We start from the raw sequence: 25315 nt of genomic DNA, 5'->3' as shown, positions 1-25315 counted from the left end.
TGATTTCATAAGCTAAGATTTGTATTTGAAAAACTCTAGGAGTCCATCCTCTTAGATTCCATGGAAACCCTAGAATCACTGATGGACATCATGCTTTTATTATTACATATATTTGCTTGGTTGTGTTTGTTAATAAGTATTGTAGGAGCATCATGAAGAAAGCAAAGGAAGATGGCTTAGGAAAGCAAATCCTGTGGTTTGATGAGCATGATAGAAGGAGGGAAATGGAAGGACCCTGAGAATGGTAACTTGGTAAACAAGTTGGATCCTTGAGGCACACTGATGCATATAGTTAGATTCATGTGAAGAATGGTCGTGTAAATATGGATTCCTGCTTGAGAAGGTCGTCATTATGAGTTGATATGACAGTATACTAAAGAATTCACTATACATCTATAAATAAGTTCATGCAACAGCTCGTTGGTAAAGCTCACTTAAGGATCCTCCATTAGATGACTTCATGGGAAGATTTCTTCGCCTAGTAGAAGAAGGACCATGATGATATTGCAAACATTTTCTACTCTCTCATATTTGGAACGAGCTTCCTAGAAGTTTGTTAATACAGTTGCAACATGATCAAGTCTCATCTTCAAAATGGGAAGTAGTTTGAAGAAAGCTAGGTGATCAGCTGAAGTAAGAGACATGTTGGTAGTGATCAACATCCAATATGATATGAAAGACTATTGACTTCAAAGGGAGCTACAAATCTCGGACAAGATGATTTGATCTGAGGATGACAATTCCTAATGATTGGATATATGATAAAGGATGTTGATGAAGACAAGGCATGACATGTTGTAAAGAAGCTATTATAATCCGATGACTCTGATGGTTCGATATAGTTCTGCTACCGAAAGAAGATGCTTTGCAAGAAGATTTAGTGATAAACAAATATGATATGATTGAGATTCAATTGTAGAAATTGAGTGGATGACTTTGGTAGTCTAAGTCCTGTTACCCACCACTTTGTGGGTGATATCCATAGGAGGAAATTTCTCCTCGATGGCCCTCAACTAGCAGCCAACAGCCCCTTACAGCCCCCATATAGCTTGATGTGCCACTATCTCCGCCACCTGAGCCAGCCATGTGGTCCCTCGCCCATTTGTTATGACCATATGTTTGAAGGTGGGCCTTCCAACCCCGAAGATATGGCTTTTCATTATGTATTTGGGCATTTTTGTTTACTTATCATGGACACTTTTGTGCATGGATTAGTGGGGGGATTCGGCGGAAAGACTAGGATAGGTCTGTACTCATGTCTCCTCTGTCCAATTTGATGGTTAACTTTGTATCCTAGTCCCGTGGGATCTCCTTTACTAGATACTAGCTTTAGGGACTACATGGTGTTACACAATATTTTGTCACCGACCCCACATCCCCTAATCCCGAGTAGAGTCGATCCCTGAATGGCATCTGTTCTGTGTCATACATCAAAATATGTGTCCACATCTTCCATATCACTCAAGAAGATTAACCATGCTCATTAATCCTGAAGTTGACCCTTTTTACCTATGTTTCAAGATCGTCGCAGGACATCAGTATCCTGTCTGCGACGATGGACCAGAGTGAACAAGAACCTCGCGACATCGTCGCAAGAGTACATCTGTTCTCTGCGACGGTCGAATTTTAGGGATCGTCGCAGGTCATCAGTATCCTACCTACGACGATAGCCCAAAATGCACTAACGCCTTGCGACGTCATCTTTGAGTCTCAGTGTTTGACCTGCGACGACCCAGATATGGCGAATTAGTTCAAACAGAATGCTTCTGGGTGGTTCTGGAGCTGGTTGTTGGGTCAAGGAAGTTCACCTCTCCTCATTTGAGATGGTGGTTCCGCCTTTTGAGTAACCTCCCTTGAAGATAAGCTTCCTCTCCCCTCATTTATGGAGGCTCCTCCTCTTATAAAAGCATCCTCCATGACTATGATCAGCTAGTTTGGAGTTCTTAGTGCTAGTTGAGTTTTGGTGTCCTAGTTCTTAGCCTGTTGGATTGATAGCTTACAGTTTGGCTTGTTGTGGATTGAGAGAGTAAAATGGTTTTGTAAGAAAGAAGCCTTGTTGTGATTGCCTTAGTTTCATACTTGTGCTTTTTGGGTGAGAGAGAGAGTCATCAGTCTTTCTGGGAGACCTTTGTGAGTGAATTCTTATGGAGACACATTGATTGGACCCTTCAAGGAAACTTGCTACATCAAGGCGTGGCTGTAAGCATTACTATCGTTCATATTAATACAATCAATGGTTATTTCCTATATCATGTATGAAATGTATGTTGATAGCTTATGGTTCCTTGACTCTATAAGTAGATAGTTTGTCATTGTGCTCTATTACGTGTTTTGTCGTTTTCTTATGCTGTTTCAGGTGCATCATTCATTAAGGAGAAGATAGCGATAGCTGAAGCGACATAACGAAGACTTCATCGAACACCGGTATAAGGTAGGCATCTTCAATGATAACTATTTAAGGAATTAGCTATTGTCTTTGTCTTGATGTGGCTAGCCCCACTCTAGGGCTAGAGGGGTTGTCTCTGTCCGCAAAGGGAACTTACCTGTCTCACACATGGGAAACCCTAATTTTGGTTGCATGGTCCCGCTTCCCAATCCCATCTACATCACTCCCCTCCACTCATTATAACCTCATTCATCACTTTTTCCATCCAGGTCCACATTTGTCCATTGGGTCCACAAGGAGTTAGCTTCCTCCTCCCCATGTCCAAACCTTAGGTCGAGCCTAGAACGATGCCCCAGAGGTTGATGCAACTAAAAAGAAAAAAATATATATATATTGGCCACTCTCAATAGGAAATGTACCATAAAATGCAAAAGATGGTTGGGACATAAAAATATAGCACGTTGGCAAAAGCCAAACATGAGCTCTACCCCTATCATTATGGCCATCACCCTAGTTCCTAGGGAACCTCATATTGGCCCCTTACATCATTAAGGAACCCATGATTGTCCCAACCCCTAGTGGGAGATGAATCGCCCCATCTTAAGGGAGTAATCACTGCTATATCCTACACATCATGCTCTCATCCCTTGGAGCCCCGATCAGTTATGAAGAAAAATAAACCAAAGGAAAAAGGCATATGAAGAAGGGTGAAAAAACAAAGGTCAGGGAAACTCATGTACCAAGATTGCTCCCTCCTACATTCATGCACCCAAGTGTGGGCTTCCCTTATTATGGCTACCCTTGTACTGTGGCATGTGGCTTGGAGCCTTTCCCTGATGCCCCATTCGTTCCACCATTATATCACATGCCACCTACCACTTGATGGATGCACCATGGACATGTCACCCCCTTTAGAGGTAGAAACCACTTAATAGGGTCCTTGGTTAACCCCCTTATTGAGCTTGGAGACACTTGTACATGCTAAAGCCCACTATGGAAGGGCATGCCACTATGAAGTGTCCATTTGATTCCATGATTTGTAAGCTCTTTTACTCGATTACTCTAATGATTTGTTGTACTGGAAGGCAAGGGGACACATTGGATCTTATACAGGATTGCAGGTGGGTCTCCATTTGGGATTTGGTCTCCTTATACGAGGTCCAAGCCCTCCAAAGGATCATATTGGCACTTGTAGGGTGAGCGTTGAGAGCCATGGGCCTCCACCATAGCAGAAAGCAGATTGCCACTTCATGGATCCCTCAGCACCATTCATTGATTGCTCATGTTCCACCTTTTGGATGAGGATGATGCACCTGGACCACCCTGCCCAGTTGGCTTCACACTTGCACCACACACTTGGCAAACGTTCCAGGGCTCAGATGAGGATGTGTCTCACCATGGGAGACAGATGGAGGGCTTATGTCATCATTTTGGCCCTTACATATGGTATACAGGCATTATCGATCCACTTAGAGACCCATGAGGATGTGATTATGCCCCCACACCCATTTGGGGACACCATATTGGATTTGCTTGAGTATCAAGGGACCAACCCCGTGATCCCTGTGTTTCGAGACTATTTTCTCACATTGGCACACTTTGAACTCCACTGGGCCTCCTCAATGGCCCAACGACTCATTATATCTACTATTTGCCCTCTTAAGAGGCTTCATTTGTATTATTGACCTATCTTAGTGGGATTGATCTGAAATGGGGCACTAAAAGGCTTCTTGTCAAGCTTACAAGAACCTCTCCCACTCCAAAGCTTAAATATTCCCAAGACCTTATGATTAACCAATTGCGGAATTGAAAATACTTGAAAATAGGTGTATGCTTATGTTTGTCTTTAGACTGTTTATGTGCTTTGTGTTTTGTTGCTTATGCTGATATTTAAATACATGTGACAGTAAATAAAAGCAGCAAATGAAACAAACACATAACAGCAATAATATGGAGTTCACCCAAACCTCTTGGGCTACGTCTCCTTGAACTCTAGTCAACTCAACTAGGCTCTCTGGGATTATGGCATCAATTCTTTTACAAGCTCCACACTCAACTCCATTGGTTTACACAGAAACAATGGGCTTAGAATACCATCTTATCCCGCTCGCTGTCCATACTTCTGCAAACAGATCTAGGCTTCTCTGGACTAGATTCCTTCAATCAACGCTTTGAGCTTCTTGAGCTTTTGGCCTCTCTGACTCCCTCAGAATTATTTATTGTCTCTAGAATCCTTCTTCTATCTTCAGCACACTTTGGACGCCAGCAACAGCTGGATCATTTGATCTCTTTGTTGTTCTTGGCTCTGACTCTTCGACTCTTGACCTCTCTAAGCTTCTCTCGGCCTCTGCGTGCCTCTATAGTTCGCTTGACCTCCAAGCGACTCTCAGCCTTTGCGCTGCCTCTCAATCGTGCTCTTTGGCTTCTGTGAGGCATTCTTCGACTCTGCGGCTTCCACAGTCATTCCTCCGTCCCTTCGATCCTGAGGAATCATTCTTTTCCCTGACTCTGCCTCTTCACGCTTCAAAACGCATCCTTGTTACAGAAACGCCCGCCTACAGCGTGGCACAAGAATGATGGTTATTTCCAAATGGAAAATGAACCGACGACATAGGAAACCTAGTCGTTTTGGCCTTTCTGTGCAGAAATCCCGAAAATGCAATATAACGGAAATACACAGGAAAATGCCTCATGGAGCGTTTAATTGGACTTCAAAAATTATTGCATCGGCCCTAAAAACCTATCGGGTTTGTCCAAATATCGCTTATCGCAATCACATAGCAAAATGGTCAAAAACCCAATACACAAGAAATACAAAGAAATCCCGCATTCCCAGATTTCATAACTTATGAAATCAAGTCTATAAACCCATCGGGTCCGGCCCTTATCGGCATATCGCTATCGCAAGTCGCATGGTGCATTGGCCTTTGTGTCGGGGATCACCGATCGCCGATCACTGATCAAATCTGGACCGTTGATCTTGCTCCTCGATCGGACGGTCGATATCACATATCGCTATTGGCATATCACATTGGTAACGGCCCTTTGGTATTGGGGATTCGCCGAACTCCCGATCGCCGATTAAATCTGGATCGTTGATCTGACTCCTCGATCCGACGACTGACATTGCACGTCGCGTATTGCTATCGCATATCACATTTGGAACGGCCCGAGGGTTCTTTCCATTGACTATGGACTGTGCCAACTTGATCCGCCGATCCAATCATCGGCAATCGCAATGTCGCATAATCGCAATCACCAAGTCTGGGGTCCCGATATCGGGCGAAGGCCTACCTCCGATGCGATAAGTCGGAAGTCGTAATCAGGGTTCCTTCCGCCCTTGCCTTAAGTCCTCCCCTTTGCACATTTGCGATGCGATTTCCTTAAGGAGCCTTTTATGCCATTTTTAGAAGAAATGCCTCCTTTTTCAAAGGACAAAGGAAATCTTCTTTCTGCGATAACTTCTTCATCCGAAGTCCATTTTAGCCCATTCAAATTGCAGTAGATTCAGATTGAAAAGATCTATGCAATGGGACTATTTTCAGAAGGATCCTTTGACTTTCATTTTTGAGTGAAAAGTCATCTAGGATCATTTTCTGATCAGCGCTGGTCACCAAGTCATGTTACTACTATACATTAGTTTATTGTTTGTGGCTTAATTAGGCCATTTAGGCTATTCGAACTCCCTTATGGATTGTATAAATATATGAGAGGCTCATTCATCCCTCTCATGATCACTTGGATTGGTTTAGTATCTCTTGAGATTTTCGCACTTGCTTTCTTGGACGAAATTTTGGAGTTTCTTGATTCTTTCTATGCGAAGATGATGAATAGATATACTCTTGTCTCTCTTGTAAGTGAAATTTAATGCTATTTTGTCTTTCTTGCTTGTCTAATGCATGAAATTTTTATCATTGTTCTTGAATGGGCCCTAAATAATGTGAAATTCTTCTTAAGTCTTGAATAATTGATATATTGCATGTGTTGCTCATAGAGTGAATGTTCGTAGAGGCACACTACAAGGTTAACAAGCCTTGAAACTTCATCTCCTTTGAAAATCGAAGTATAAATCCCTAAATGACCTTGTTGCTACACTTGGAAAGGCTAGCGAAAGTCATCTAGGACTCGTTAGCATATAAAAATTCTTGATCTAGGCGTATCTTGACTCCATTAGGCCAAAGAAGCAAAGCATTGATCCTAGCATTCCTTTGGTGGTCAAATTAACCCTTCTTTTCCAACTCTAGGCCTAATCCTAGAAGGTCTCCTAGGGCATCATACGAAATCATTTGTAGCCATAAAAAATTCTTGAAAATTGATCTAGAACTGCGTTGGGATATTCTTGAGGGGTCCACCAATTTTGAGCTCAATCCAACGGTGGAATCCCAAGATATTGCAAGTCCTAGCTCGAAGATCGTTCTTCTCCCTAAGTTCCTTTGGGTTAGTGTCTTCATTTGGATCATTGCATTTAAATTCCAAAAAGAAAATGTATCCTTCAATCCTATTCTTCTCCCTAATCTGGTCAAGTCTATCTTTTGTTGATCAATTCCACATCCTTGACCTAGTTTGGGCCCACTTGAGTTCTTTGTGGTCCCACAACTTTGTGACTCAAATTCCACAAGGATTGCATAGAAACCATTTCTCCTTTGGGATCCTTAGGTCTAGGATACCTCTTGTGAAGGGATATTCTCCAAACCTAGGTCTATGTATCCCCTCTTCCCTTCTTAGAGAGCAAATCACCTTGCTTCCAAAATAAGCAAGCCAATTATCTGAGCCTTTCTTGTGAATAGGCTTTAGGAATCACTCCACCTCCTATCACTAATCTATCTATCCTCGTGATTCCTCTAATATTGGGACTCCTCCCATCGGTGAAATTTCATAAAGAGCGGGGAGTTTTAGCTGAGGTGACAGTGGGCTATCGCTCCATTGTTTCCACTTGACCTATTAGTTGCTTGAAAGTTGATAGGATCCCCCCTAGGACCCTTGCTAGTTTGACCAATAACATTTTTGGCGTTGTTGTCGGGGACACGAGACATGTGTCTTGTTCCCCATATAACAATATCAATATATCATTCTTGGCAACTCCATTGGAACAAAGCCCTAGTTCTTCATTGAGCTTTAAGGTCAATGCTTATAAGGTGAAGCAAGCATTTGTCAAGGCAATTTCATTCACCCTAGCGACTCCCATGTCATTATTGACCCAGCAACATGTTGCCCACATACATTGCCACCATAGATATGACAAGGACCCCGCAATATCCTGCATCAGAATACATGAAGAATATGCAAATGTTTGATGGGGACTCACATTACATAGCCATTCACATTGTAAGGTTCATGAGGTATGTTTCAAGGCAAAATATAATTCAACCTTGTGACCAAATGGAATTGTGTGTCCTATCCATTGCCCCAAATATCGATTGGCTTGAGTCATGTGAGCCTAAAAGCATTCCTTCTCTCTCAATGTTGGTTGTGCACTTCCTCTTGCATGAAGGACCAGACTTGCAAACTAATGAAGACATATGCCATATACTGGAGGTGGATTTTCAGAACAGCGAAATTGTGTTATTGTATTGTTCTTCATTGGACCAGTTAGTTGACATATTTATCAATCATCTGTCAAGAAACAAATTTGTAAAATTTCATGACAAGCTCGATGTAAAAAGTTACTGAATTGGTCATAAAGGGGAAATGATAGAATAATAACAAATGTTAACGTACTTTTGCAACTAAATTTAGTGTTATGCAGCAGGCTAGTTATAAAGTCAATGTGACTTTAGACTAGTAAATAAAGCATATGTCAGTTAAATGAGTTGAATAGATATTAAGGCATGCTACTGTACTTCTCGGAGTTATGTCATTATCTCAAAAGCAACATACATAAAGTCGTCTTCTATGATGAAATTATTGACTTGCATTGTGCACAATTTTCTTTCTTATTTTAATCTCTTTGCTCAACGGAATCAACATGCAGTGGTAACAAATTTTACACTCATAATGACCAAAAAAGGAAAGAATCGAACTTGTATCAAAAAAATTATGTATCTTAATTCTGCAGTTTAATATAAAGTACCCTCCTTAATGAATGTTAAACTCTTAGGAATGTGCAATACTATCATGTTTGTTTTCAAAGATCCTGTAATCATTTTTGTTTTCTATGCATCCAGAAATTGCTACTTGGAAAGAAAAGGGGCAAAAGAATAAAACTTCATCTGTAAAAATTATTCATTGTCTTCCTCTAAATGCTAAGGAACTTCACATCCATTTTCTTCTTATCAAATACGCAGCATTAACCCAAAACTGCAATTTTAATAACCCTTGTATATGATGATACTAACTAGCAACATAATCCATACCTAAAGGTGCAAAACCAGCAAACATCATATCTGTACCTCTTCGAGACATGGAAATATTGATGATTTAAACAGTAGAAACAAAGTCTCCCTTACACCCTTGTCAGCATCACTAATACGAGGGCTCAGTTTCTCAATTATTGCAAGTTTATGCAACTTTATTTCCTTCGGATGCCGTATAAACAAATCTTTTATTCCAGACAATGCATCTGCAGTACAAAAAAAACAGTAAGACATCTAAAGCTCTTGTAAAAGTCTTCATGTTTAGCATGAAATCATGCCCTAAAAAGATACTCATCTCAACTAGATATTTTAAATTATTAAAAACCTACAAGATATTTCACGACACTAAAAATCTAACTAATTGCATTGAAAGTGGAGACCATACAAAAATAAGAATGGAAAATGCAAACATGTTTACTATTCAAATGACCAGAATTGAGTTTCAATTGGCAGCATATAGCAAACGAAAGAAATGAAAACAGAATCACTATAGAGAACTCTATCTTGGTAAAAAAACTAGAAGACAACATCCACAACTAAAGTCACAAATAGTGAAAAGAATCTAATGCAAATCAACTCTCAAGCTGTTGAAGTAAAATTCAATATAAAATAAGGATGATAAACATTTAAGGTAGAATATTCTCAAATGTGCTAAATAAAAAATCCATAGAAAATTCTATCCAGAATAAGATCCAACCACCTCGAAAATTTATGTTTACCACATGGTTTCTTTGGGGGAAGCAGGGAGGGAAGAGAAGACTTTGTTTTTGTGACACATGTACTTTGCCAAGGGAAGCTGAAGTCCTTGGTATGTTTGAACAGTAAACTTAAGGACCTGTGTTGGCAACTACATGATCATCAGGGCCATAAATGATAATGTGCCTTCACATATTCATGTCCATCATCATATATGAATCAATATCCTATTATCCATGTACGAAAAGAAGCATAAAAGGTCCTTTCAGGGTAAGCGATATACAAGATGCGGTTGAAGCTTTCCTAATTCCAAGATTTGGTCTCAACAATGTTTATGTTTGTAGCATCATAGGGGAACTTCCTCACAAGTTTAAGTGTCTAGATATGTGAAAGTCATCCAAAGTCTTTACCTTAGTAATTTACTTTAATTAAAGGAATCATTAAAGTTAATTTCCTTTCATAAAAAGTGAGTTTAATCTAATGAAAGAAAAAGTTTTTACATTAGTGAATTAGATGAATCTTAACCGTTGATCTCAAGTGATTCAAAGAGATCTCAGCTGATTGGGTGATAAAGGAATTTCATATAGTAATCAGGTCCAAGAAGACAACAAGAGAAATCTGCAGCAACAACATACAGGATGTACAGCAGATATGCAACGACAGCATGTGTGCAGACAAATGTGTGAGGCTGTACACTTGTAAGCAGGGTCCCAGACTGCACGAGGCAGTAGAGCAAGCAGCACATGCCACAGGAAGACCAGCAGGACCATATAAGTGACATACAAGCCATGCGCAGGTCATATGTGTTGAGCGGGTTGAGCAGACAGCAGGCCGAGAGGTGCAGGTGCTGAGAAGGATTCATGCAGCAAGCCCAGAAGGTTGAGTCAGGAGCTTCTGGTGGAACTGTACAGGTTATACAAGTGCCCTGTAAAAATCAGAATTTTTGTTGCAGCTTGCATTTATTTTCTGTGAACCATTTTCCCAATAAGGGAGCCCTTGTATGTTGTGGTATTATTTTAATAAACAGCAAATTTGAAGGGCAGAAATATTTTATATGCATGTGAAATTAACATTTACTTCGGTTAGTTATTTTATTTACAGGTTAAAAATCCCACTGTGTGCATTTTATTCTATGAGATGTATTAAATTTCAGCAACAAAAAAAATCACAAGGAAATTATTTGTCAAATTCTGGGGTTAGAAAAATTCAACATGGTATCAGAGCTTATACCCAAAGCGAGGCCAATTTCAAGTTTGTACAGCAGCTCAACCAGTAGTGAGATTGTTGTGTTAGTTTTTCTAAGCCCAGCAAATCGGTTTAGATTGCTAATAAATTTTATACCCATAATTTAATTTTAACAGCAAAACCAAACCTGAAACTTATGCACAAGAAATATTGTTGAGCTTCCTGTGAAAATTCCTAATCCTCAAGGAACCCCTACTGCAGCAAATCTGAATCTACGTCACCTACTTGATTTTAATTACATTCATCAAGTTATTTTTCTGAATACTGAAGCAAAATACTTCTGCAGCCTACGCTACTTAAATTTGATTTGCATGAAACAAAGAAACTGAGCAAAGAACAAAATACCTAGGACACAATTATTTTTGGACAAAATAGTCCCTAGAAAAACCCAATGCAGAAAAACTGGTGCACCAGCTCTGAGGGTTTATTATTATGCAGGAGAAAATTCTGAATACAAATCTAGGATGCTCAACTAGCAATCCTTTACAGAGAAAATACTGGACAAAAGACTGGTGAAATAATCTCACCCTGTCACTGGAGAATCAGTGACTGATCCTCAACTGTGGGAGGCTCTTTGTCACCTTCTGATGCCCTCTACATCAAACTGCATCACCCTGGGCAGCTTTTGCGTCACCTCTCCTGGCTATTACACTACCTCTCTGCTCTGGATCTTCTGTTGGCTGAGAATTCGAATTTCTTGCCTCCAGTCTCACACCCTGGCTTCTGACACTTGAACTTCGAATTCCCTCTGCAGAAACTCGACTTCCCCTCATTGACTGCGCTGCCTCTACGTAGGCCAGCGTCAGCCCTCCTCTGGACGTCTTTTTGTCCTCTCTCTACCTTGTATTCTCCGGAAATTCCTTCTGCCGGATTCTCACTGTCCCTCTGCTACAAGATCTCCCCAATCGATTTTCCTCCTGAGAACTTCTCACTTCAGAAAATCATTTCCTCAATCTCTTTGTGTGTTTCTAAATGAACCCCAAGCCTCCTCCTTATACTTTTCATGTTGAGACTTCAACGGCCGAGATTAAGTCCCTAATCAATGGCTAAGATAAAAACATGACTTGATCTGCCTTCTAGATCATTCTCACCCACATTTTAATTAATACCCATTAATATTTTAATTTCCCTAAGTTTAGACTTAGGAACCCCATTAAAAATATTAATTATTTTAATAAAATACAATCTGGGTGGAATTTCACCGAACGGTTTCTAGGTCCTTTAGAACTCATGTGCCTTAGCCTCTCCACCAATTTTCAAGGCTAAAGCACTTCTGATGCTACCAAAAACTAACACTCCCTCTTAGCGAGGAAAGTGCTCTAGCAACAATGTCCACCTGCATGTTGCTCTGTCTTTGAAGCACCTCCTTTCCGCACTGTTGCTGCCACCAACACTGTGTTGTTGTTGCTACTGTATTGTTGCCCATGACACTACCACTGCCACTACTGCATCTATACTACAACTCCCTCTCAAATGTTGCATCTGCTATGCTACTAGCACTGCCACTACTAACACTGCATTCGTACTGCAACTCAGTTGCTGAGAGAAGCAACTGAAAAAATCCAAAATTAACTGAACTTAACTATGTTCAGCGTAATACCATGAATGTTGGAATTTGACCGCTACTAGTCTCTGACCCTCTGAATCTTCTGCGCTGCTGCTGACTTTTGCACTGTGCCATCTACACTGCTACCAACCTTGCTCTGCGCTGATCAGTGTCTGGTCTCCGGCTACTGCATTTGTCCTCCAAACAATCCACTGCATCATCTGACACTAAGTCCATCTCGCTATTGTTGAATCTCGGGCTCCCGTAGCAAGGCATTGATCCAAGAGGTGGACTCCACAAGGATCCTGCCCACATGTAGTCCTCCTGACTACAGCTCAATATCGCCCCATCTCCCTCCTAGAGATGCATGGGCACTCATGGCAAACTCATCTTCGTCAATATTTGCTGGAGCAGCCTTAGGATCATGTTTCTCATCCTTATCCTTTTTCTTCAAAGGACACTGGGATGCATAGTGGCCCATCTCGCCACAACTGAAACATTTCACCTTCGAAATGTCCTTCTTCCACTTCTGCTTCTGTTGTCCCTTTGATGCTAGAGTTGCATTCTCCTCCTCCTCCTTGGTCTTCATGCCACTCCCACTGTTGCCATTGAGGTTGACCTTTACAAGCTCCCTCCTTAATTCCTCCTGTTGAAGGGTTGCCCACATCTCCTCCCATGAAGGTAGTCTTTCCTTGCCCAATATGCTTTGGACGAAGACTTGCCATTCATCTGAGACTCCATTCAGGGCTATCCTCACCATTACGGTTGACTGAGGAGTGGACCCCACTGCGGCAAGCTGGTCTCTGGTATCCTAAAGACGTTGAAGATAGGAGTTAACCCCTTCTCCCTTTTGCATCAATGTCCCCCTCTAGAGACACTTCTCTAGGAATCAAATCTCTCGAGGTGCAAACCTGCTCTAGGGACATCTTTCGTTGTTCGGAAGAGACTTCATACAGAGAAGACAAGGCTTCCCACATCTCTTAGGTTGTATCCTTGCCCTGCAAGTGTGAGACCACATGATCTCGAACTCCATCGAAAATGAGCCTCTTCGCCTTCCCCTGCTTTGCCTTATACTTCTTCCTTTGATCATTGTCAACAGGAACAGCTACAACACTTTTGACGTAGGCTTCGAGATCGTACTCCTCTAGAATAGCTAAGATTTTGGTCTTCCATATGACATAGTTGGAAGCACCTTCCAACCTGTCCTAATCTCTGAGCCCATGCGATGCCATCTCACCCAACTGTCGAACTGACTCCTCTAGTCACTACTCAACACTGCTCAGCAGCCCAGCAAGTGAGAAAATCGAACTTTTTGGCAAAAAGTTCTCTTAGGAGAAAATTACCCTCCTATGTATCTTCGCTCTTTTCCGACGGATTTCTTCCCCGGTAGAAACTACGCCCTTCAAGCACTGCGTTGAGGCTCTGTGTCAGTCCCTCTGCCTCTGCAAGCTAATGGTTCGGAAATTGTACCTCTGTCAACTCTCTTAGAGAGAGATTTCCTCAGAATCTCTGCTTCCCAGCAAGGACTACGCAATCCCTTCAAGGGGATTCGAATTGCTTCCAAGTGCATCTTTTTGCCTCTCTGCTCAGCGCTGGGTCTGCTCTTCCTTGTTTCAAAATCAATGCTCTAATACCATGTGAAAATTTCTAATCCTCAAGGAAACCCTACTGCAGCAAATCTGAATCTACTTCACTTACTTGACTCTAATTACATTCATCAAGTTATTCTTCTGAATACTGAAGCAAATTACTTTTGCAACCTACACTACTTAAAATTGATTTGCATGAAACAAGGAAACTGAGCAAAGAACAAGATACATAGGACAGTTATTTTTGGACAAAATAAACCCTAGAAAAACCCAATGCGGGAAAACCAGTGCAGGAGCTTTGGAGGGTTTATTATGATGCAGGAGAAAATTCTGAATACAAATCTAGGATGCTCCACTAGCAATCCTTTACAGAGAAAATACTGGACAAAAGAATGGTGAAATAATCTCACCCTGTCACTAGAGAATCAGTGATTGATCCTCAGCTTTGGGAGGCTCTGTGTCACCTTTTGTTGGCCTCTACATCAAATTGCGTCACCTCTCCTGGATATTACGCTACCTATCTGCTCTAGATCTTCTGTTCGCTGAGAATTCGACTTTCTTGCCTCAAGTCTCACACCCTGGCTTCCGACACTTGAACTTCGAATTCCCTCTGCAGAAACTCGACGTCCCCTCACTAACTACGTTGCCTCTGCATCAGCACTACGTAAGCCAGCATCAACCCTCCTCTGGATGTCTTTCTGTCCTCTCTCTGCCTTGTATTCTTCGGAAATTCCTTCTCCTGGATTCTCACTGCCCCTCTGCTACAAGATCTCCCCAATCGATTTTCCTCCTGAGAACCTCTCACCTCTGAAAATCGATTTCCAACTTCTAAATAAACCCCAAGCCTCCTTCTTATACTTCTCCTGTTGAGACTTCCACGACCGAGATTAAGTTTCTAATCAATGGCTAAGATTAAAACATGACTTAATCCGCCTTCTAGATCATTCTCACCCAAATTTTGTTTAGTACCCATTAATATTTTAATATCCCTAAGTTTAAACTTAGGAACCCCATTAAAAATATTAATTATGTATAGGGGGTTTACGCAGTGCATTATATTATATTGAGCATCACCCGATGCAATGAGTGCTAAGTGAACTATTCAAATCATGAGAAATTAGTCACTTACGACTACCTCTCATGGAAATGGGTCATACGTGAATGACTTACTTAACGCAGTTGAATCCCAAAAAAATGATATCTTATATAATGCACTGCGTAAACCCCCTATACTTAAATTCAAAAAGAGTGAAGGGATCTCTACTTGAATGGTTCATGAGGCACAATACTTGCTAACGTTTTGCAAATGGGGTAGCAAGCTAAGTGGGCTTGATTGTGGGGAAAACTCCATAGTTAAGCGCGCTTGAGCCAGAGGAGATCTGGGATGGGTGACCTCCCGGGAAGTCCTGGTTACCGGGTGCAAGCCCCGGAAGTGATGATTGATGCTATGTGATTTATATCACCAGTTTCAATCCCACTTCTTCACCCCTGTGAGCATCACCCGATGCAATGAGTGCTAAGTGAACTATTCAAATCATGAGAAATTAGTCACTTACGACTACCTCTCATGGAAATGGGTCATACGTGAATGACTTACTTAACGCAGTTGAATCCCAAAAAAATGATATCTAATATTAATTATTTTAATAAAATACAATCTTGGTGGAATTTCACCAAACGATTTCTGGATTCTGTAGAACTCATGTGCCTTAGCCTCTCCACCAATTTTCAAGGCTAGAGCACTTTTGATGCTACCAAAAACTAACACTTTCGACAAATTTTACACAACCAAAACATAAATCAACCACATAAATGTTTACACAGTTTTTTACCCTAGAACCCAACTCAGAAAAACCAGCATTCATGTTTTCTTTTTTTTCACCTTGCAGAGGAAAATCAGAAATTTATTACAGCAATAAAAGTTAAAACATGTCCTGATAGCTACAAAATTGTGCCAAATAGATCTGTCTCGATCGCATTCCAAGCAACAGTTTTCTCCCTAGATTTGCATGCCAACAGAAAGTTCAGACTTGGAAAACAGCCTTGACCTGCATGCCAACAGTTGCCCTGATTTTTGTGCGTACAGATTTTTATGCAACCTTATCACACATGCAATCTGCCTAGGTTTGCAATGCCTAGATGACTCGGTTTGTGTGGTCCCTTTTCCCTCTCTTTTTCTCACTGCTCCTTGGTATGTGTTGTTGCTCAAATTGTACAGACAAGCTGCGACAACGACTAGGGCGGGGGGGTCACTATGATCCCCGTGCTCTCCGTTCTAGCTGCCTCCCTACAACAGGCTATGGGGGGTAGTCCCTATGTGTAACGACCAAAAGTCGTATACGCAGTGGAAATATTTAAAATACTTCGTAGATAAAGACATCCATCGTAGTACAGTGATTGTAAATTGTATACTGTATAAAAAATGAATGTAGGATAAGTACAAATGAGAATGAGGGTCCTGTATTTATAGCCAAGTAAGTACACTTTCTTGAACAAACATGTCTGTAAAGACATGCCTCTTTGTTTAACTAATTATTATTTAATTACACATTATTATGATTATTATTTATTATTTATTTTTACATAATTTATGTTCATAACATTGCCTTCCCCTTCAAAAAACTTTGTCCTCAAAGCTTGTTGATGAAAGGGTTTGATCTCTTTATCTGCTACGAATGTTCTCTGTTTGATCTCTTTTTCTGCTACAAATGCATTCTCGTCTTAGAATAGACATGCCTCTTTGTTTAACTAATTATTATTTAATTACACATTATTATTTTTTTTAACTGAAACGGGTATTTTTATTTATGGGAGGCCGAAGCCAGATCACGAATTACAATTCGCTGTTACAAACAATACATTTCTCTGCTTTTGCAAGACCTCCTTGCCCTTTTAGGGAATAGTTGCCATATTCGGTGCTCCTGCATTTATGCTGATCATGCTCTTTTCGAGATTACATCCTGTATTTGCCAGTCTGTCTGCTTCTGTGTTTAATTCTCTGAGGATATGGAAGAGTTGTACTGAGGAAAAGTCCTTCATGAGTCTGATCACTCTTGTAAGCTGCTTGTTTAGTGCTGGATCCTTGAGCCCTTTCTTGTTTATTAGAGATTTTATCAGCAATTCTGAGTCTCCAAAAACTATGATTTCCTTTGGGTTTCCTTTTCTGGCCAGTTGACAAGCTTTTAAAAGACTGAGAACTTCTGCCTGATTGTTGGTTTTGAGCCCAAGTCCCCAGCTGAAGTCCTCTTTTCTCCCATTCGGGAGGTAGATGACCCCCCCTACTCCTGACCTGCCTGGATTGCCTTTCGAGGCTCCGTCAAAGAAGATGGTGCATTTTCCTTGTGATTTCCACCACTTCTGGAAACTATCCGAGGTGTCTCTAATCTGCCAATTTTCCTTATGAATTGGGCGAGTGAATGCTGAAGGTCTCGGCGTGGGGGAGAAGCCATCCAGCCAGGCCCTTTCTTCATTTCGAAGGGAGCTATCTTTGACATTGGATTGTCTCAGAGTTTCTATTAGGAGTTTCTTGGCCTGCTCCGCTACAGTTTCTGCAGTGATTTCTTTTTGGTTGAAGACAGTTTCGTTCCGGGAAAGCCACAACTTCCAGCAGACATATTTTGGAGCTGCAATCCACACCTTATGCCAAAGAGATTTATCAATGATGTTGTAGGGGTATCGAGCTTTCCAAGACGAGAACATGTCTGTGATCGTACAATGTGCTGGGGGTCTCACATTCAGCCCTGTCAAGAAGCTGGTCCAGGCCTTCTGTGCATACTCGCATTCGATGAACATGTGAACTGAGGTTTCCAATGCATTTTTGCAGAGTGCACATCGATGAGGGCCAGCAATGTTTCTTCTGCACAGATTATCTCCAGTCAAGATTTTGTTGTGGAATAAAGTCCAACAGAAGAAGTTGATCTTGGGAATGCTGAAGTTTTCCCAGATCTGCTTCCACACTGTTTCCGGGTGCGGAGAATCCTTTTTACCTTGCATCTGTAGGTATCCTTGTTTGGCTGTGTACACCCCTGTTTTTCCCCATCCCCATGAATCTTCCTCATCCTTATGCACTGGAGTAAAGTCTGTAATTGCATCTGTGAAAGTTTTTAACTGATCTTTTAAGTGCGCTGGAATGTTAGGCAATGACCAGCACTGCCAATTGCCTTTGTTATCCCACTCTGCTATATCCTCAATTTTCCGGATTCCTTTTGAACTTAACCAAGCTCTTAAATCAGCAATTTCATTAATGGCTGAAAGTGGAGGATGACCCATGATTCGATCTCTCCACAGCAATATATTTTTGTCGTTCCCTGGAATTTTATACAGATGGGTTCTGAAGAATTCGATCCCTTTACAGCAGAGCCTCCAAGCCTGCGTTCCTCTAGGAGAAAGCGCTGGATTGAAGGAGGTGATCGGCTGATTTTGGAGGTACTTGAGATTTAAGAGCTAACTGATAGGGTGCGTGGGCTCGGTTATTAACTGCCACAAAAGTTTACAACCCAAAGCTAGATTTGCTTGCTGAGGGTCACGAATTTGGAGTCCGCCTTCTGCAATGGGACGCTTCACTGTTTCCCAGTTAATAAGATGAAAGCGGTTGCTGTTTCCCTTCCCACCGTTCCACAGAAAATTCCGCATTAGACAGGAGATTTGATCTGCGATTTGTCTTGGAGCCATCAGCAGAGAGGCTTGGATTATTACACATTATTATGATTATTATTTATTATCTATTTTTATTTATTTTTACATAATTTATGTTCATAACATTGCCTTCCCCTTCAAAAAGCTTTGTCCTCAAAGCTTGTTGATGAAAGGGTTTGATCTCTTTATCTGCTACGAATGTTCTCTGTTTGATCTCTTTTTTTGCTACAAATGTCTTCTCGTCTCAAAACGGTGATCTTTGTTGATACAAGTTGATATGATCCTCTAAATGACAAACAAAATTGTCGCACTGAGAAGGGATCAGAACAAAATTGTTGCACTAACATTAGTATTCTTCAGAACATCAGGTTGTTGTTTTTGTTCTAAATATGTAGCTTGATTGAGTTGTCTACTCTCGTGATTCGAATGTCGATAAGGAATTCTAGTGATTTGATTTTCCCTTATCTTGTTTGTGTCGTTTTCTTGCTTTATTTGAGGTACCAAATTTCCTTTAGCTATGGAAGTTGCATGGTTAATTTATGGATCTTCACTTGAATCTTTTGTTGCTGGAACTGCAATTTTTGAGCACATCTTTACTTCAACTAACTTGTCCTTTTCTAGAGTTGTGATATTGACAGGATCGGTATTTGTTGTTTTCGTCTGCCAGAATTTCTACATTTGATGCTTCCTTCTCAATAAGTTGTTGTACCTTGTTTTCTAATGACCTCTTGTCCTTCTTAAGCTTTTTAATTTGCGTCAGAATTTTTTCACTATGGTCTTTAAGCCCAAAAACTTCTTCATTTTTGTCATTGGTGATCTTGTCTATTTCTCCTTGCAAATTTTGTAGTACTTTTTTACCTTCTTGAAAATTTATTTTTGAAATATCTTGTATGTCTTCTGGTGTTTTATTGAATTTGGTTTCAGAGTAAAATCCTAGAGTGTTTATTTTTTTCTTCCTATAGGAAAACGTTAAAAACTTCTTTTTCGTATTCAGAATGAAGGAACCTAGGGTTTCCATCCATGGCGAACCTAGAATAATGTCACCTTGATTGCTCCATAGTGTTTGAACTAAAAATTGTGAAATAAATATATAATCTTCAATGTTTAACTGTAAATTGGTTATGTCATATTTTTTGTTGCCAAAACAGTGTAATTTTTCGATTATATTTGACTCTGGAATCACTAACTGGTTTGTGATTTCATGTGTTATATAATTTTTATCTTCAGCAGGGGAGATAGCAATAGTGACATATTTTCCCGCAATAGATCCTTTAATTCTAAAAAGCACTGAAACATAATTACGTGAAGTTTTTGGAAATTTTCCTTCATTACTGGTCTCCATTTTTTTTCTTTCTCGGGATGAGCCTTAGGGGTAAAAATAGCCTTCTCAATCCTTGTAATAATATTTTTTTCACTTTTTTTAAATAATAATAATATAAATTATTATTATTAATTTTTTTAAATAATTATTAAATAATTTTAATTAATTAAATTATATTATTCTAATTTATTAAATAACTCTAATGTAATGTTTATTGGGTTGATTGTATATGAATTACGGTGTTGTAATATATCTACACCCTTTATACACACACCAAGTCGTATGGATCGATAAACAAGGAGACATGACTTATGGGGGCACCCAGCCGGCAAAGATTTTATGCCAAGGTCAACGGTGACAACGAATAGCAGCGTTGTTGATTGTTGCGGACGAGGCAATGCCGCACTGTGGACGGCAGCGCTGTTGACTGTTGCGGACCGGGGTTGTTGGGAGGTGTCGGTGGTTATGGCAGACTGTTATGTTGATCGAAAGCAGTGGCAGGTGTTGTGGCTTTGGCGGCTAGTGTCGAGCGGTGGTTGTCCTTCAGCAGCGATTGGTGGAGCCGCAAGGGACGGTTGTGTGCAACAATGGCGATGATTGTGGTATGTAGGAGGGTGGCGATCAATTGGTGGCCCGTCAGCGGAAGGTTGGTCGTAAGCTGTGATGGTTGGTCTGCGAATGGCAGAAATGGCTGTAGGTTGATCGACAGCGGTTGTCCCTCAACTATTTAGCAGTGGCAGGATTTGTCCTTTGCCTACAACGGTGAGTCGATTGAACTATTGATTATGCTTTCTTTTCTACTGGCAGATACCAACAATGATAGGGAAATCTAGGAAATGAGCAAGACAATCTCTAAGTTGTTCGACGAATAAGTATCTAGTATGAAGGACAAGAAGGATAGCACGAGAACGATGAGCAACACAGAAATGGATGAACTAGACAGAGGATCAACTGCACCAATTGGAAAATGGGCCAGGTTATATAAACATATGTAACGTGTATGGTAGACCAATCTAGTGAATTCCATCGTGTGTTATGAGTTAATGAAGTTACTTTCATTTATGTAGTTACTCTAGGGGAACTAGCTTCTGCTTTTTTATTTTTATTTTTATTTTTAATATTTTTTTCATATTCATATATATATATATATATATATTTTCCTCTTTTTTTTTAAATGGCAAAAGCCCTGATGGCAAATTCAGTGGAATGGAGAATCTCCAAGACTAGCGAAACGACTAAATCACGACGACAACAAGGTTGGCAATAGGTTGATGGCCAAAGGCCAAATCAGACGTGGCTCCGATACCCATGTAAAGAACAAAAGTCATATCAGAAATATTTAAAATACTTCGTAGACAAAGACATCCATCGTAGGAAAGTAACTGTAAATTGTATTTGTATAAAAGAATGAATGTAGGATGAGTACAAATGAGAATGAGGATCTTGTATTTAGAGCCAGGTAAGTACACTTTCACGAACAAGCATGTCTATAGAGACATGCCTCTTTGTTTAACTAATTATTATTTAATTACACATTATTATGATTATTATTTATTATCTATTTTTATTTATTTTTACATAATTTATGTTCTTAACACTATGAAATGTGAAGATGGAAAGACCCGTTGGCAACCGACAAGTCTGGGAGACACAACTAAATGGCCTAGCAACTTGGTTAATTTAGCAAGTTTAATGATTAGATTAGATTATCTTGAAAGACCAGTGCCTTAATGGAGTCAAATACTTGCTTAATATAAATTATTTACCAAGTAACCGGATGAACAGTTGTTGCCTTAGGATGCTTCACTATCCTAAATGAGATGCAACACCTAAAATCTAAGTGAAATGCAGAATCTTGATTGATTTTAAGTTAGATGCCTAACTAGATGAATCATTTCCCTTAGCTATTTTGAAACTAGTCTCTAGAGTAGGTTGTGAGAGAGAAACATGGGGGAAGAACATTGAGACTATATTAACAATACCTCCCCTAAGGTTCTAACCACCCGATGTCTTCAGTGCTGCAGAGACTGTGGCTCTGATGACTGCAAGGTACCATGTTAACCACTAAAGAGGACCTAGAATTTGAAAGCTAGATGAGAAGGTGGTCCTAAACGTCTTTCAACCAAGCATAAGCTTGGAGGTAAATTAATTAAGTGCAGGGCTAATCCTAGAATGCAAATGCAGGATGAGAGATTACTTTTAGTGAGATTGTTAAATGTCTTAAGCACTTAGAGACAAATTACAATGATATTAGAACAATGAAGTACTTAAATCAATATATAATGACAATCTTCACTAAAAGAGGGGATGCTCAATGAAACAAGATAGAAGGCGCCAAAATGTGTTAAGATCAATATAATTGCTCATGAAACAACCATAAACACAATGTTTCAACAATGCTAGAATGCCAATTAGATAATGATCAATAACAATAGAGTGCCAATGTGTTAATTAGATACAAGAAAGAGAGAGAGATTAAACACAATTAGTGATTCCTCTTATCACAATTATGACTATCAATTGACTTGATTAGCACGAGTGTAAACTTTAGATATGAAGCTCACTTGCAAGTGCACAATATTAGTATGCTTATTATCACAATAGATCCACAAGAAAAACCAATAGCAATATAGTTAATTATCCAATTCTCTAGCAATGAGACAAGCAAAGATATTCCTTAGAAACAATGTCACAATGAGAGAAAAGAGTACTAATCCCCCACAATGAGATTTCTTTGAGTAATTAGCCAATCTTATTACCAATCGAATTTAAACTTTAGTTCAATTAGATTGGCCAATTATGTTCTTGAAACAATAAAGAGCACTGAAATGCAAAATGCTAATGCAAAAAATGACAAGACAATGGACATTAATGAACCCTTGATCAAACTTTAAGCCCAAAATCACTTTAACAATTAATGATTATGAATTATATGAGTTCCTTAGTTATTTTTGTTGGATGGTGTTGTCATTGATGTCAACCCATGGAGTTGACTAGGTTTGACTTTGACCAAGAAACAACAATCATTGATGTCAAATGGCTAATGAATGCTTCTTAGTAATTGTCGGATTACAGATGGCAGCTATACTGTTGGATGGTTGAAAACCCAAGTGGTATGGTTTGGATTCCCTGGACTGAGGATGTACCCCAACTTTGTCGAGGGTTTTGAAGGGTCAAACCATTGAGTTTGTGTTGGAGATCTAGGCCATTAGGTTCTCCTTGAAAAGATGTTTCTGTTGATATGTGATACACCCTGTGGTTCCTCCTGGTTTGAGAGAAAATTGAGTTTGAAATTGAAGACCCGGTTTTGTGGGCTAAAACCCCAAGGGGTAGTGACATGACACCTCCTCCTATGGTTGTCAATATATGACATTGTTTATCACCATAATCTCACCAAATACAAGTTACGCAACTCAAAGAACCAAACACAATAAACCAATCATTGACTTCACAACCTACGTAGGACCATATGCACTAAGTCAATCATTGATTTTACAATTTCAGTGGAATTTAAATTTTTCCTAGACAAATATTAATAAGGGTTAGAAATTAATTAAATTAAAGGGTAAATTAATTAGGTTCATGAGAGCATCATCCTAGGAGACATTTTTTTAAATGTAACCATCACAATCCCTCAAAGTAAAATGTCTCCTCCATAAGGCCAACAACATCCTAGCTTAATATTTAAAGTAATCAATTAATAAAACTTTATTAGAAAAATCAATATATTCAACCTTTTTATAAGGCATACTTCCAACGTATACCTTATGAAGCCCTTAACTAGCCTAATCTAATACTATAAATTAAGACCTACTATAACCTTCCAAAATATAACAACTCTTACCATTAATCTTTGACAAAGTTCTGAAATTTTTTCAACCTGTTTGAAGAATTTTGAGGCAAAGAAATAACTTCGACCTACCTGTGGTTGGGACATCTAAGGCAAAAAAGGAATTCAAACTTCCTAAAGTACATGGGCAGTCTTTTGGGCAGCAAGAATTAGTTTCTTGAAAAGTATTTTTGGATTTGGTTGGGATAAAGTTTTTACTACTGGCTCAATCTACTCCTTCAAAATTAGCGAAGAGGTAAGTCAATTAATTTGAGTTCTTCTTGTGTATATTGATTATGTTTTGGACTTGATTGAGCTATGTCGCAGGCCTATGGAAACCTTTTTTTTCTTGCGTTAGGGTACATGTTTGGAACAACAAGGACCTGTTTGGGATTAGGGCTTGATCGCAGCAACTTTACTCCAAAGTTTAGTTCATTTTTTATCACAATTGATACTAGTTAAGGCATTATAGCGCTTCGTCCTCTCATTTAGACTTTTGGCCCTGTGGTTAGGGCATATCATAAGAACTTGCACTCTTGTTTCGGCCCCCCGGGCCTCTGTTCGGAATGGTACTCCCATGGCTGCAGAAGGTGCTCACAGGACACCATCTCCACCTTTGACGCGAGCCCAAGCTGCTGCTGAGGCTGCGAAAAAAGCGAGTACTCCTCTTTCCTCTCACCCTGTATCTCATTCTTGCAGTTCTTTTCTTGAATCTACATCCACTATGAACACTTCCACCATACCCTGCACTCTCTCCCTATCACCTCCCATCATAGCTACCACCGCTCCCTCTTTCCCTCCACCACCCTCCAATCCTTCCCCACCGTCTTCAAACTAGACTGATCCGCCTCATAAATATAATTTGCGCTCTCGTTTGCATCTTGATGGTCATTCTCCCTACTATACAGGGTTGGGACTCACCCTCCCTGGAACTATTGTTCATTCAACTCGTGGCCGAAAATCCTATCTCACTAAAGCCATACAAAAGGTTGGGGCAGAAGTTGTCACTGGCAAACAATCCACCTTGGAAGGGGTTCTTAGAGCACTGAACACCCCGGGGAAGTTTCCCCCATGAAGTGCCTCTCCTTCAACTGCAGAGGTATGGCTAGTGCGTCCAAAAAACTAGCCCTACGTAGATTATTCGAAGCTGAGTCTGTGGACATCATTATGCTACAAGAAACCCTGGGTGATGTTGATCTCATCACCAGAACCTTGGCTCCCTTAAAACCTGGCTGGCACTTTTACTCCCTTGATGCAATGGAACAAGATTAGCCATTGGTTACAACCCTCGTACCATTAAGGTCTTATCATCATGGGGTGGATCGGGGTTTATCAAAATGGACATTTTCTCGGCCAATCTTGGTTTGAATCTTTGGGTCATCAACATATATGGACCCTGTCATCGACGAGAGGATTTTTGGCAGCGCTTACTCAACCTATCAATTACTTCACCCGATCATCTGATCCTAGGGGGTGACCTTAATTTCTCCTTGGGTTTTGGGGAATCATGGGGATCCCAAGCCCAAGTGGATCCTCTCTCAAGGTATCTGATGAATCTTTTGGAGCAGCATAATCTTTCAGATGTCCCCATGAACAAGCCCCTTCCTACTTGGAGGAATAGAAGGGTGGGGGAAGCAGCTCTAGCTAGAAGGCTAGATCGTTTGATGATTAAGGTGCCACTATTACAACTACTGCATAGATATAGGCAATGGGTG

General features: G+C 40.2%; 1 protein-coding gene across 2 annotated transcripts in view; it reads right to left on the bottom strand.

Annotated features, from left to right (window-relative positions):
- Window positions 1-25315, bottom strand: part of LOC149211007 (uncharacterized) — a 467932-nt gene that overhangs the window by 407953 nt on the left and 34664 nt on the right. For both annotated transcript variants that reach the window (XM_089396856.1, XM_089396857.1), the window contains exon 5: window positions 8776-8945. In XM_089396856.1, coding sequence (XP_089252982.1) covers window positions 8776-8945 — 170 coding nt within the window. The remainder of the gene's footprint in view (window positions 1-8775; window positions 8946-25315) is intronic.

This window comes from Pinus tabuliformis, chromosome 1_2 (genome assembly GCF_031772625.1).
Source record: "Pinus tabuliformis cultivar Carrire ecotype Pingquan chromosome 1_2, CPIR1, whole genome shotgun sequence".
NCBI classification, from domain to species: Eukaryota; Viridiplantae; Streptophyta; class Pinopsida; order Pinales; family Pinaceae; genus Pinus; species Pinus tabuliformis.
Note: the sequence above shows the minus strand (reverse complement) of the source record. Positions and strands in the feature narration are given on the sequence as shown.